This window comes from Drosophila ficusphila, unplaced genomic scaffold (genome assembly GCF_018152265.1).
Source record: "Drosophila ficusphila isolate 14025-0441.05 unplaced genomic scaffold, ASM1815226v1 contig_106, whole genome shotgun sequence".
Lineage (NCBI taxonomy): Eukaryota > Metazoa > Arthropoda > Insecta > Diptera > Drosophilidae > Drosophila > Drosophila ficusphila.
In genome coordinates, this window is record NW_025063993.1 from 11139606 (window position 1) to 11155204 (window position 15599).

The 15599-nt window shown below is 41.1% G+C and overlaps 2 protein-coding genes across 2 annotated transcripts in view; one reads left to right on the forward strand and one right to left on the reverse strand.

Moving 5' to 3' along the window:
- The window catches only part of LOC108093102 (trichohyalin), a 43504-nt gene that overhangs the window by 23730 nt on the left and 4175 nt on the right, over positions 1-15599 (forward strand). The window contains 4 exon segments of the mRNA XM_017193040.2: positions 6306-6353; positions 14832-15027; positions 15088-15399; positions 15485-15596. Of these exon segments, the coding sequence (XP_017048529.1) occupies positions 14976-15027; positions 15088-15399; positions 15485-15596 (476 nt within the window). The 5' untranslated portion in view covers positions 6306-6353; positions 14832-14975.
- LOC108093105 (transcription initiation factor TFIID subunit 8) lies at positions 135-1633 on the reverse strand. The gene is made up of 3 exons (XM_017193043.1): positions 1404-1633; positions 750-1337; positions 135-459 (listed from the first exon to the last, which is right to left on the reverse strand). Exons 1-3 carry the CDS (start codon positions 1516-1518, stop codon positions 302-304), a joined length of 861 nt encoding a protein of 286 aa, XP_017048532.1. The 5' UTR covers positions 1519-1633; the 3' UTR covers positions 135-301.

A 15599-nucleotide genomic window follows, 5' to 3' on the forward strand; every position in this document is an offset into this window, starting at 1 on the left:
CTTTTGGAATCGCAAGCGTTCGGCAAACCAGCAGGAGTCAGTGGAGCATCTGCTCCTGGTCTTTTGCTCCTTCGAACTCTGTGCCCCCCTCGTTACCCCGCTACCTACTTCACCCATTACATCCGAGCAACGTGTGGCAGTCCTTAATGAAATGTAATTGAAATAAATTAATTTTTCTCACACTTTTCACGTGGACCGACCGTCTGTAATGGAAACATTTCGTGTGCTTTTCAGCTTTTCCCGTGCTGCAATTTAATTCGGTTTTTCAGTCTTCAGTTCTCAGTCCGCCTGTGTCCGCCAGTTAATCCTGAACGGAATGGGCTCCCTCCTCGTCGGAGTCCGAGTCCAGTTCCACATCGGCGCGGAGCTCCTGTATTTCCACGTTCTCGCCTCTGTAGTTTCCAGTGGATTGGGGCGAACTATACTTCTTTGGTTCCATCAGAAAGGGGCAGACGAGAGCTGTTGGGGTTAAAGTTGTTATGACGATGGGCAGGTGATGATGGCTGCATAATGAAATAAACTCGGACAGGCAATAACTATCAAAAGCGCTGAAGGATTCGCTTCAGCACTCCTGTGGATTTTTCATTTTCTGGGATTTTTATCAAGTAGTTAACAGATATTTTCGTATGAAATTAAAATAAAATTTAAAAAAGCTGAAAAGAAGCAACCTCGAACGCTTTTACTAACATAACTAGTATTCCATTTAGGAGTTATTTTGTTCTTTGGATCAATCTTAACCATAAACTTACCCCCATGAGTGATCTCCTTCTTGCATTCGTAAATGTCCGTCTCAAAGACTTGACTGCGTGGCATCAGGGCATCCAAGTAGGCCGGTTTCTTGGGAGGAACCACACTTAAAACTCTGCAGCTGTCATCGCCCTGTTGGTTTTCGAATAGCGAAATGCTGGGACTGCAGCCCAAATAGAACCGATTGAGGGCCTTCACGGTACTCAGCTGATTCTCGGCATGGCGAGTCCTGACCGTAACATAGCTCCTGTCCGTAACCTGCTTCATAATCGTGTGCTTGTAGGTGTGCGCCGCGGGATACGGTGGCAAGTAGTCGGGAATGTGCGAGTTGCAGCCCATTTCGCGGGCCTTCGTGGTCATACTGAGCATTGGCTGCGGCCCCCTGTGGAAGTCCTCGTCGCGTGTCTGGGCACCTGGGCACTCGACAATGGCCTCCGATTCCGACTCCTGCTGACCCTGGCAAATGGCCTTGAGGTCGCCCACCTTGATGTTCATCATGGCGAAGGTGCGCTCCAGATCAAAGAAGCTTTGCGAACTGCGAGCGGCGTGATTGGCCCCATTGGTGGTCCGAACGGCAATCTCACGGAATCCTCAAGGGAACCGATGATTAACTTTTGCCTTGCCTGGCCTGCAAATGGGTTTTCGCAGCTACTTACTGTCTTTCAAAAGTTCCACCATCGAGTGACGTAACAGCTCGTCCTGCACCTCGCAATTCTTAGCCGCCAGCAAATTGTCGAGCACTTTGTACAAGGCTTCTTCGTAGGAATTCATTTTGAGGAAAAGCAAGGGAGAAATTACTTTAAGCAACTGTCAAGAAAATTTGCTGAGTAACGCAATTAAAGAGTTGCAAGGGCTTTTAGTTACTATCGATAAGAAATAATTTGAAGTCTAAGTTTAGGATTGCCAACAATGTTTTGAATTGCCTAAAGATAGCTTTTTAATTATTTCTCATAAACTATGCCTTTCAAATACATTTTAGTATTTTTACATTACCATTTTTATTTGTATAAAATTTGCTTACAGTTTCCTACTTCCCATTCAAGTTTGACAAACCGCCTCCGCTCTTAACAAGTTTACACAATCTTTCCGAAACGCTGAACACTAAAGACCAGAAGCTAAACACTCTATTGGGAATCGGAATCTCCACCACTCCCCGAAAACTAATTACAATATTTTCGCCTTTTGCGATCGCGACCAACTGCAAACTGCTTAACATACACTCGTATCTCGAACATCTCTCCTAATGAGTTATGCAAATATTTGCAGGCGAGTGAGTTCCAAGAAAACCAAAGTGGGAGCCATTGTTTGTCCGATGACAAATTCTCCAGACTCCGTCATAGATTAGCCAAAACGTGGGGCATAATCACTCATAAGCCAAACAAACGGCGCGAAAAGAGAATGGAGAACGGAAAGCTCGTCCGATGGAGGGGAAATCTGGGGGGGAAAACGGGAAAAACCCAGGCACGGGGTCACTGTGTCAGAGTGGAAAAAGTACTTTAGATGCAGACAGATTCGCGTTGCGACGCCCAAGAGGCTGCTGCAATTGAACAAATTGCACCCCTTCCCATATCCCCATATTCCCGCCACTCTTTATTTTTTACGATCTCCATCATGATGATGTTAGATGATGTAGATGATGGGGATTATGTTGGCGGTCGTGCATTGTGGGCGTTCCGCGGCTGACATTTGTACAAAGAACTCGCCCGTATCTAAAATCTCATGTTTTTGCCTCTAGGCGCTACCGTTTAAGCCCACAGAGAAAAAACCAGACAAATGAGGAATAAATCAGAAAAAACGTATTTATCTTTTAAGCCGCAAAAAATATTACAGTTTAAATTCAGTTTAATCCATAGCAATAAGTTTGAATTTAGACAAAGAAAATGTTTTGATTATAGGAATTAAGTTGGTAAACCATTAATTTGTTATGTGTTTATAACCCGTTAAAGCGGCTATTATTGTCTTTTAAATACATCAATACACAAAAAACAAGTTTAACTCTTTTTATAGCATTCGGTCTTCACTGATTTGGAACATGAAAATTAACATTTATACCCCCGAAATAAACAAGTTTGAATAAAAACAATAACATTATGTATTTGGGCATGACACGCACGATTAAAATATAAACATTTAAGGCTTGCGAATTGACGTCAAACCTTTACAACGAATGTAAAACAATATTATTCAACTTGATTTTATTTTGACTACATTGGATTTAATTTACAATATTTTTTCGGTATAGTAAGCATTTTTTTAATGTTATCGTGCCTCTAAAACTCAACTGTTTCCAATTGCATACATCCTCTTTTACTCTTTTAATTTATTCCTGACAATGACCTTCTCATTTCCCGCAGTGCATTCAGCGATGAAATGGAATTTGCTTTCTTGACATGCAAATTTATGCACTCGCATTTGCGGTTGCGCCCATTGTCGCATAAATTCATTCATAATTAACAAGATGCGCCGGCGAATGGCGAGCACATCCCGACTATCGTTTCGCAAGTTGTTTGCCCAGACGACAAACAAAATAATTGCTGCAATTTGGCCACCAGCAAACAGCAAATAGCTGGACATACGAACATATATGGGAAGTGCAGTCGGCGCAAATTGAGCTGTCTTGAGCTAATTCGAACGATTAATTCGATAAGCTTGCAGCTGAAATCGGCAAACAGAAAGACGGGGACGACAGTTGGACAAACTGGCAGCCAATTGATTGAGCCGCCGATTACTGGGGAAGTCTTGGCCGAAGGCCCGGTGCAAATTGCCCCGTCGGCTGGTCGGAGCACAAAGCACCACAAATTGTTCCAGTTTCCGAGGCGCAGATAAATCTATTGAGATATCGAGCCCGGTTCCCGCATTTTCCTCCGCATCGCAGATGTCTTCGTTTATAGACCGTTAAACCCACGCAAAGAAAATGCACTCTGCCGCGAAGCTCTCTGGATTTTTAGAGATTCTGCGGCACGATCTTCGGGACTCTGTTCCCTGGAAGCAATCACTTGACCGAGGGAGCCATAATCTTTATGACAGCCCACTGCCGGAACTTACCGACAGGTTGAGCCACGTTTTCATTGTTGCTGATCGTTTAACGGAGCCAGTTGAACTAGTGACCTTTAGGAAGAAAAAATCATTAAGGTTTCGCTAGTTCCTAAAATTTTATTATAAATGCGGCTTCATTTTATTTTTAATATTTCCTCAAGTATAAATCAATATTTTAAAAGTTTAGTATACAATCAACAAAACCAAATTGAAAGTATGATTTATAACTACTTTGTTATTCAGTACTTAAAGTGGCAAAATAGTTAATGTAGTAAGCAACTTATAAATAAAAAAATGTTTTTTACTTTATTCCCACTTTACATTACAAAGCCTGGACCAAGCAAAATAAAAAATCGCTAATTGGAAATCACTTTAAGATAATGATTACTTAGTTAAGGCCTTATTACAATCTCCTGAAGTCAAGACAATCAAAATCAAGCGATTGCACGACTTTTTGCTGGTTAAACAAATCGCTAATGACACAATCAATGCAAAATTGCGTAATTAAAGCCAGATGGCCAACGGTTTGGGCCTCGTTTGATCAATGGCCAGTCAACCCACGGAAGCCAATTTACCAAAGACACAAAGCGCGTTCGTCAACCCGTCAAATTGTGTTAAATTGTAAATTGACAAGAGCACTAACAATAACAATTATTGTAAGTTATTGTGTGGCGGTGGAAACGAGTTTACTTGACCAGCAGGTGCCACGAAAAAGCCGCATTTCCAATGTTTGTCGTACGAACCGGGAAATCTTTTACCTCCAATCTTTAAGTACCTAAAATCGGGGCATGTGCAAATAGTGACGGAATCGGTGAGCAAATTTTGACGTCCCCTTCGTATCTTATCAGCACAAAAACAGTTGCTTTGGACGCAGTGAAAAATGGGTTAAAATCATATTTATTTAAGCCTCTTACTGATTTTTTTTTCGCTTGTGTAAAAACCATAAAATTTTTTACACTTCGTTGAGTTTCAGGAATTTTTTTAGTGCTGATTGCGAGAAGCAGATATAAGTTTAACGCTCTAATGAATCATCATGCCAAGACAGCTTTAGTTTTTAAGTTTCATTACGAAAAGTTTTGGTTCTAGTATTCAGTAGAATATTAAATAAAATAGCACTTGAACATTAAATTTTGCTGACTAGCTTCGAATGCTAGTTGATATTTTGGATATGTGTACGCAGAGTTAAACTATTTATGTATGTATTTACAAGAAAACTCTTTCCCTCACTGTTTGTTTTTAGGATTTTTATACAGCACTTGCACTCTGAAAGTTCTGCTGTCGACTTCTTTGCACTTCGACATTTGTCTGCTGAAAAACTTTTGCCCATTGGCAGTTGTTTGCATTTTTCGCCCAGCTCTTTGTACTTTGGTTATGCAAATCGAATAAAAAAGATTGAGATAGACAAACAGACAATGTTGCAATTTAGCCTTTTATGAAGTTGACAAAGTAGTTTGGCACCGAAACTCACTTTCTATTTGCACTCGGCTTATTAGATTCAACGGCATGTTTGAATCCGCCTATCTAATCATAGGTCAGGTGACAAAATTTGAAAGGGAAACCGAAGATAGCGATCCAAATGATTTTATTGTTCTCAATTGACACAATTTTGAGATTCCCCCTCTTTTTTGTGGGTTCGGCCAAATTGAAATTTATTGCCGAAAGTAAAGGCGAATTTATCGAACGGAATTTGATAAATTATCAATTCAAGTAAGGCTTCATGTGCGAAATGGGGGAATTAAAAACGTGCAGCAGAGCGCGTGGCACATTTAATAATTCAATTCTCTTCGACAAAACCGAGACAACGAAGTCTGTCCCGATTTCGATTCGATTTAAATTCAAATCAACTTTTCAAAAGCTGGCGGCAAATTTATGCAATATCAGGTTCTCCCCATTCTTTTGTGCTCATCCGCTCCAGAAACACAAAAATGCAAAATTTGTGCTAAAAAACTAGAAACCTTCTAAGCATAATTACGCAGTTCAACGTGCATAAGCAAGAACCACATTAGAGGAGCATCCAGCATCATCAAAATTTTTTGTTAAAACGGAGAAATTCAATGGGGTGTTTGCTGTGGCGAAGTTTCCTTCAACTTTCTGTATCCTATATCGGCAAAATAAACATTTCCAGCTGACAGACGTCGAAGCCAACAAAGATAAACAAACAGAGCAACAGAATGCAGTTGCTTAAATTATGAAAGAAATGCCAGATCAAAGGGATGGGTAAAATGTTGGCGGGGAAATCCTGACATTTTCAAGTGGCTGTGATCCGCCGCAAACTCTGTTGCAATTATTATTGTTCTTGGACCGCATTTCGCTGACGCCGAGTGGATTGTATCGAGAAGATTGCATTTTTATTCACCCCTCAATATGTCAAAAAGCTTTTGCCCCACACTTCAAATGGCTTTCATTTTTCGCTCCGGCTGAGACAATATTTATGGCAACGGAAATTTCTAGAGTGTAATCTGCATATTTTTCTTTGTGCCAAGAGTTTTTATTAACTGTTTTTGTATTTTTTTTTTTTACAGTTTTGCAAATTCTTATTTGAAGGACTCTCAAAGACGTCTATCTAACAGGTAATTATATTGCAAGTAGTTTAAATATTACGAGAAAGAAAGCTAGCTTTAGCGAGCCAAAGCCTATATACTTTTGCAGTCATCAAATATGTCGAACAAAATACATAAAGGCTAAACAACATAGAAGCTACAGCTTTTATACCCTTGCAGATAGTATTATAATTTCAGTTTCGGCCAAAACAAACATTTTTCAATGGTAAATTGTCTGTTGTTTAGCCAAGAAACAACTTACAGCACAACAAAGTATAATTTTAGAAAGCAGAGAAACCCAAAAATCTATTCCATTAAATACAATTAAATTGTAAAAAAAGTAACCTTTGCAAGGGGATAAAAATTAAGTAAAGTCGATGTAGTTATGCATTTTTAAAAGTTTCGTTTATTTAAATATATTCTTGTTTAAATATGTTCAATAAATTTCCAATAACGAAGGGGTAGTAAAGTTCTGCAGTCAAACTGCCAGCACTTAATTCAAATACTTTTTCAATACGGATGCCATTTGTGCAGTTCATTTGGCTAATGCAATTTGAGCCACCGAAAACCGCCCACTCAAATGTGGTTACACCTCTTGCACCGCTCGTCAATATTTACCGCACATTTTGCGCAATTTCAAGCGGCGACTTTGGTTTTCATCTTTTCGATTCGTATACGGTTTTCATTTACACTTATTTATATTTATTTCCTCGCATCGGCTTCGTTTGGCGACCCACTCCACGGCGATTCAGCCGACCATTCGTGCTTTCCCGGTATTTATTTATGCTGATTCCTTTGGGCACTATCGCCATGTGCATTTTTTATGGAAAAAGGGAATTGCAGCGGCATTTACTACAATAAGTTAGCGATAAGGCGTTGGAGTGGCATATAAATTAATAAGAGTACAAACAGTAAAGTTTATGCCGTCGCACGTGGCGCATACGTAATAATTTTCAATGGTATTTCTGTGGCCTTACGGCGACAATTTACTTAATGCTCCCCCGATCAATATTGATACTCGGCCAATATTTGTACAATTTGTTTCAAAGTCACACACATATTTCTGTGGCTTAGTGCTGGAAAGTCTGCGAGTTGGTAGAAAAACCTGAGTGACTCAAATTGCAGATGATTCAGTTTCCCCGGATCGAACACACCTATAGATGCATTTGGCTTAGTCAGCGAAGATTTTAAATCATTCCTTTTTTTATGAGCCGAATCAATTTGCATGCCATTTGCTACGTCAAAGTTTTTCTGTATTTTTTTCCTCTTTTGACCATATACGTTGCGCTGCCTATGAGAACGTAATTTGATTTTTAGATATCGAGTTTGATTTGTGATTTTTGTGGCGATTCTGAATGGCTCGCCTTGACATTTCGTGCTGGAAAATTTAAATATAGATTAAAAAACGCCAAAAGCGGCTAGTCGCCGAGTGTCGAGAGCATCATCTGCCAGGGGCCATTAGTAAAAAAGCTAATGCCACGCCCACTCGCCGCTGCCACTCAATCTATAAATATGCCAGACTTTGCATAGCCGTAAAGTCAACAAAAGGCATCCGCAATTGGGATGGGGGGGCTCGATGATGCAGCAGCTGGCTGGGTTGACAGGACGATGGTTAAATGGCGAGTCCTGTGGGAGGTGGTAGGGCCTGTTATATGAAGAGTTACTGGCGGGAAGTTAAATGGGGAAAAACGAGTGCAGCAGACCGGTTGCCTATAAATTACAGTCAAACGGAAATCATTTTGCATGCATGTCCTGGCGGGCGGAGAAAAAAATAATGTCCTGTTTGTGCCAGCGGAATTTCAACATTTTAGTAAACAGGCGGGAAAATTTCCACTTGGACGACCATTGTCAACACTGCGTATACGTGATGGGGTCAACATTAGCCCGGCCATAAACTAACATTCCGTAATGCGATTAACCCCAGCACACAATGCAAGTCCCGCCCTTCATCTGCAAGAAACCGAGCAATTTCTGCAGCACACGCACAAAAACTGGAAACGAAGCAACAAATTCTGCAGCCTGAAAATGATTTCAAAGCAACTCATGTGTTTCGGGTTTCGGGGTTTTCGGGGTATGTGGTGTGGGGGATCGGCTAACAAACAAGATAAAACTTTTGATTTATCGTTGACACGGACGCCAAGAACAGAAAGAACAAGCAGGACCAGAAACAAAACCAGCAGCAGGACAAAGGTCCTGCTCAATTTTTTGGCCAGTGGAAGGCAGCTGAAAACTAACTTAGACCAAAATTGCGTGCGTCGATAACGAAGGGCAGATTCTGCACAGAAAAAATTAGTAAGCAAGTTAAAAGTAAGGTACTGATTTTAAATAGTTTTCTAAGTAATATCATTTATTAATATTTTTAAAATTAACAAGTTGAATAGAGTAATTCCATTTGTTTGTTAATTTACTTTAGAATTACTCGTTGCCATGCGATTTGTATTATTTTTCTGTTTGTAAAAATATTATTATTGAGTCTAAATTAGGTGGGAGTTTCTCAAGAACAACAAAAATAAATTCCCCAAATAAATTCCTATTAAACAGAGATTAGAAAAGAGATGACTAAGCCCGAAGCTTTTATTTTTTGTAGAAGTGTGCCTGCATTGAAGCCAATTACCAGAAGTGGTGAAGAGGAGCAGGGGGCGGGGCAGTGCGTGGGCGGCAGTGTCCAGTGTCAAGTGTGTGTCACGACACGCGCCGACAAATTTGTGGGCTGCCACCCAAAAAGGCGGCAAACAAGCATAAAGTCTACAGCTTCTGCAACGGCAGACAGGCAAATGAGGTGGTTTTGGGGGGTTGGACGAGGAAACAAGGAGCACAGACAACAATGGGCAGCTGAATGGTCAACTGGCTTGCCGGACTCTCAGATAACATCGCCAAAACAATTTTCCCCAAACCAGACACACAGCTCGGAAAGCAAAGTTCCGCAAAACTTGTTTGCTCTGCCAGCCTTAATTTCCACAAATATTTGCTCGCCCGCATATTTCTGTTTGTTCACTTTGGGTCGACGTGAACTTGAAAAAAATTAATACAAAATATTTGCTCTGGCAGTGCGTAAAAAACCGCAGCAAAAGTACTACATGTGACAGTTTTATGTCAATGAAATAGGCACACACAGCTATAAATGTATCAAGAAAAAAAAATATCTTAAAATCGTAAATCGACTTAGCAGAATTTACATCATCACTTTAAAGAAATCGTCTACATTTTGTAAAAAAAAAACAAGTAAGTTCGGTCTTAAAATTAAAGTAAATACTTTTAAATATTTAAAATATTTTCATCGGAACAAAATGCATATAAATATTTTTAGCTTAATGTTTTTGTTTTGATTTAAGAAAGGTCAATGCAAATACTTTTTTTAGAATTTGAATCATCACTTGGTTAGAAACAATTATTTCATATATTTAATATATTCTTTGAAAAATTGAGATGGATTTAGCACCTTTTGAAAACAAAGGTTATCAGTAAACCATTCATAAAGCTAACAAGTGGTTTTGTATGCCCAAAATAAACCTAATTTTTCAACGTGTGTGAACATATAGTGTCAGATAGGCTGTGACACCCCGCCGTCGACTGGCGAGGAATAAATATTGAGAGGCATGACATCACTTCTGCCGGCTGTCTGGGTTCCAATTGCCGCTCGAGTACGTGTTTTAGACGCTGACGTAGCCGCTGGCGCCTGCGCCCAATGCAAAACTCAAAGTTTATTTCGTCGATGACGTTGTCTTCGAATTCGAAGTGCACATATCTATAGATACCCATTTGAACGCAGAGTGCTCGGAAAATATCGGAATTGCGGGTACGTGCGGCGAGTCAAAGGCGAACTTGGGGCGATATTTATTGAGGGACCCAAGAGCTCTCGACAGAGTTATGTCATGTCTTTTGGGGTAGGACCCAAAGGTGCGCATGCCGAGCAGGTAGAAATGATTGATAGGTGCGTCTGTGGGATTCGAACTGCAGCCGACTTGGATTGTGATGGGTTCTGACGAATTGCCTTGGGCTTTTGCCTGAATCTCCATGTTTCCAACTTTAATTTATTACTGAAAGCAGAGCTGAGTGAAGATTTTTGGGTTTAATTTATAATGCTGCCCCTCCCTACCCACAAACATTTCGCTCCATTGAGTGGCAGAAATCCAACCGGAAGGAATCCATTTAAAATTCATCTAAACTCATTAAAAAAATTTTTTTTCGTTGGCGAAACTGTAAATTAATTTCAACTTGGCCCGGCAGCAGCAGAAAAAGTGTAGACCAAACTTTAAATGCACTCAAATTCAATTGAAAAGTGCAGCCTCATGGTCTGGTACTGCGTATACTTGATATCGCGCATACGCCGCATGGGACCAGTGTTGCTGAGCTGCCCTGCAGTGCCAGCGTCCTGTCAAAGCAGCGAGCACACAACCAGCACAATGACTTGTCAGCAACTAAATGACTTTCACTTTTCCCGTTTGCGAGTGAAGGGTTTAAGAAGGTTACACAGAAAAATTAAAATCGGAAAGGATTTGAAAATGTAAAATCTAAATAGATAATCAAATAGGTTAAATAGAAAATAATAGGATTACAAGATGTGGAATATATTTTTTTTCAGAGTGAATATTTATTTTCTTTATATTTTATACTTTTTTTAAGTTGTCCTATTTCTCTCACTGTTTAAGTTTAAATGTAGCTCAGTGTTGAGATGTGTATCAGTGGACAGCTCGGAAATTCCAAGAGGACAAAGTTGCCAGCTGACGATAGCAAAGGCATTCGGTTAAGGGCAGAATGAAGGAGAAGGAAAGCTTCAGTCAAAAGGCATGACAGATGCCGAGATAGAGGCTCCAGCCACAGTCAGTACGTGTTGGCTCCTCACCGACCGATTCCGCACAGGTGAACCATGAAAATGCTGGCAATTGCACAGGTAAAGGAGAAGTGTGGGGAAAATGGTGGAAATGGCAGCTGTGAAAACGTTTCTCGGCTACTTTTCGCTGCAATCGAGTGAAGCGGAGCAGCCAGTGATTGGATGGAATCTGGCTGAGATGCGTATAAATTATATCGCCCAGTCTGCGATTTTCCCCAGTTTATCCATCCCGCTGCAGTGCAATTTATAGCCCACCATTTACGCCCGGTTTTTACGGAATCCAAACTATTTGGTGTGGCGCGCACGGTGATAGTGATTGCATTTAAATCAATGAAATGCGCATAAATTAATTAAGCCAGAGCGAATCAAACGAAAGGAAAGCCATTTGTTGTGTTTATAAATGTTTAACTTCCTATGGCTACAAATTAACCGCACAAAAACATTTACCTTTAATTAAGCCGCAAACTGGTATTTAGCCAGCAATTTGCGATCGATTTTGAGTGTTTGTTTACTTCGCAGAGCGAATAAAAAACCTATGCAAATTCGTTTGGCAACTTAATTATGCCAAGAACGGGTTGACTCCCGTAATTGATTACGACATCTGCCGGGCCAGGAACTCCCCCAACACAGATATGACATGGCCAAGATTAATGCCACCAATTTGTCCACTTCCCAGCCGCATGCCGATCTCTAAGTTAATCCGCCGTTTGCCGTTTTTAATTTATTTGGCAGCCCCGTTTGCATTGAACCCGAACGTGAAGAGGTTAAGTCCAAAGATGTTTTTGCCATTGGCGGAGCCGTTCAACTTTTGCTTTTAACTCGAATTCGTTGGCCGCTTTGATTGATGGCCTGCTAGTTTGCGAGTGGGTGATGATCTGCTCAAGAGATCTCAATTATTTAAAGTTCCCTCGGTTCGCAGTTCTTAAATTTTCAGCGCTGTTTTTGATGCGATTCTAATTACGACCAAATTACATATCATATATCATTGAATAGGCATAAACACTTCGTGGAAGTCCATAATTTATGCTAATTCCCGCATAGCACCAAAATAGCACCTCATAAATACAAATTTGGCTGCCAAAAAAAAAAGAGGAAACCCCCTTGAATCGCACGCCCCTAACTCATTTATCAGTATCTTGGATGGGGGGCACACGTGTGTTTTAGATACGATTCCCATGCTCATTGCGATTACCTAACGCATTTAAATTTCGAGGCTTAAAACCCAAAGTGCTGATGAGCTTATCTTCAACCTCGGATGCCTGGACAAGGTCACGAAAAAGGGTCGGATTAGTTCTACAGACGGATTCTGCTTTTTAAAATTATACATTTTTCGGGTCTCAGCTGCCGCTTGATTGATTCCCCTGCGCATGTTTTTTTTGTTTTTGTTTATGACTCCGTTTCTCCGGAACTTGTTGATACGATCCAATTAAATTCAAATTTTCAGCTGCGTGGATGAAGTAATGCCTTAATTTATGGCTGTCGCGCCCAAGTTCAAGATCAAGGTCTTACGAATCCCCTTTATTATTTTCCGCGACATTCGAATGTCTAGTCTCCCACAACCAACTGCATCCGAAGTGGGTCATAAATCAGTCAAATTCCACCCACTCGCAGACGGCTTCCCTGCGCCTATTCAGTGTGTGTGTGGGTGACGTCTCTCTTTTTATTAGCCACTTAAACGAATGTCGAGTTGTAATATTGTTGACAACATCGTGAATCGGCGGTGTCTTGAAGGTCTATTTGCCGGGAACTCTAACGTCATCGCGTCAGCGGGTCGGTCGAGTCGGGCAAACAAACCAGAAGGCAAGTAAGCAAACTGCCTGCACAGACAGCAATTACAGCCACTGAATCCAAGCAAGATCGGTGCACTGGAAAAACTAAATCAATTTAAAATAAATTTACAGAAAAGTAAAAACATAACTAATAAAAATATTAATAGAGTTACACTAAATAAAAATTTCTTACTGTTGAAAAACAGTGGATAACACATATACTTTTTATAAAAAAAATAATTAAAATGTGATTAAAATATTGTAGTTATATTTTGATCCCACGTAGAATCTTATGATTATAAAATAAACCGGATTCCCTGCGAATATGTAATGACATTTCATTCAAAGAAATACATGTAACGACTTGTTTTTATGGTAAACATTAAAAATACTTATTATTTTCCATGTAGCGAGCCCATAATGAATGTCAAGTCGTCACCGTTGAGGAATTCGTTGTCGATTGCCGATTGCCGCTTGCCGTTGGCCAAGAAAAGCCGAGAGGCACAAGCCAACAATGGCCCAAAGCCAAAACAAACCAGCAAGCCAGCAGACCAGCAACTCCGGCCTGTCTGGTGAAGCTGTCAATCCAGTTGGGCCGGCATGTGTTTACTTCTTTTAACTCTTTCCTTCCCCCCGTTTAATTTGTTTGCTTTCGTGGGCATGAATTATTTTACAGGAATTATATATGATTAGCCGTGTGCATACGTGTGCGCAGCTCTTTTGGGGGGAAATGAAAGGGGAGGCGACGAATTAGCCGCACGCTTCAATGGCTCAATTAAAATGACACAGTCAAACCCATAATTTCTTCGCAGAGTGCAATTTAAACTGGTTATCGCTAAAAGCTTTAAATGATAGATCATTTAATTAGGTTTAATGGAATGTCAAAGGTGATAGACGTGTTTCGGTCGAATTTACAAAGGCCCAACTTTAAATTAAATTCCCGCTTATCATTAGATCTTCAATGCTTTCACTTTTTTCGTTCGGCGTAATCAGATTTTTTCGTAGAAAGTTGTTATTTTTTAAAAGCCTCTTTTTTAGAACGCGTCGCGTTTTCTGATTCTTTTTTATACCTTTCGCATGTTATGCATAACCCATCGCAATCTAAGGTCGTGGCCCCATTTAATTTCTTGATTGAAGTAGTTTTTTGTGAGAATCAAATTCAATTTTAGGAATTCCTCATCTGATACAAGAGTATACAGTTTGTTTAAGCTCTAAATAAGACTCTTAAGTTGCAGCGGTGCTAAGAATAACCCAGCTTAGACCCTCTAAAACAGTTAGCGGATTAACCCGCGGCACTCGAAGTCATTTATATGGGCAAAGTGGGTCACTGCAACCGGCACACACAGCACACACACTCGCACACACTCGCACACACTCGCACACACTCGCACACACTTGCACACACTCGAAGCACTCGGTGTGTCAACAAATTGAAAATAGAATGCAATAACAAGCCCCAGTGGCAGTGGCAGCTACAGTGACGGCTTTTGACCAGGTTGTCTGCCACTTGACGAGGTGGTTAAAGTTATGAAAGTGCTAATTGAAACGCCACACAATGAGCGGCCAAATGAGCCGAGCCACTCGATGAGTGGCCACTGACTAACCCGCAGATGACCAGTTTCGTGGCCAAAAGCCGCTTATGAATGGGGGCCAATAAATAAAATAAATCTGTTCAAATATGTGAGTGTGTATATTGTATATTCCCGTCGGCTCAATTTGTCTTGGCGTGGAGCGTGGAGGCGTTTGAGTGTCCATCCATCAACGGAAACACTTGTTAGGCGCTTCTTCTCGTCCGGAATATATTTGCATAAAACAAACATTTGCTGAAATAAAATTATGATAAGCAGACGAGTTGAGAGATTACCGAATGCTCATCGTTTGTTTTCGTTTCATTCCCTTTTTTCCCAGCCCGTCATTCGGTTGAGCGATGTAAGAAGTGGCCAGAACGAAACAAAACAGAGCAACCAGAGATTCATCTTAGCCGAGGAAAAACAGGATTAAAGGCCCCGCACCATCCTCGTCATCATCGTTCAGCAAGAAGCAGGCATCGCGATGAGTGGCAGCCATAAAATGCGGTGCTGTCAAGTATTTATCTTAGCTTTATGTGAGTGCTTGCACATGCAGCTTCCCCGAATATTTATTAAACATTTTGTGCTCCCCTTAGTTGTTCACACAATTGCGGCGGAGTTCCATTCTAGCGCATCTCGTGTCGGAGTCAGCTTCGATGGGCTGTCGCCGATCCAAAGTGCGGATGCAGTGTCCTCAACTCCGCGACCAAGGCGTCGCGTATACGCCATGTGTCCGCCGCAATTCCAGCGCGTGGGCACCGATTGCTTCTCCTTGGTGGATCAGCGCAGCAGCTGGCTGGAGGCGCACTTCTTCTGCAAGGACAAGAACGCCAACCTCACGGAACCCGGCAAGCATGCCGATCGCAAGCTGAGGCAGTTCCTCCAGAAACAGGATGCCATTTCAGGTGGTGAGTAAAACAATCATACAAGACTGAATCTTTCAATAGGAAAGAAATTCAGCAACATATAAACCCGCATCTTCTTTCCCCCCAGAAAAAGACCCAATCTGGATGGGAGCCACCTATGACCACCACAACAACCGATGGCAGTGGAGCATGAGCGGCCGCAATCTGTCCAGCGACTCCTTCATCCACTCGGATCCCATGTA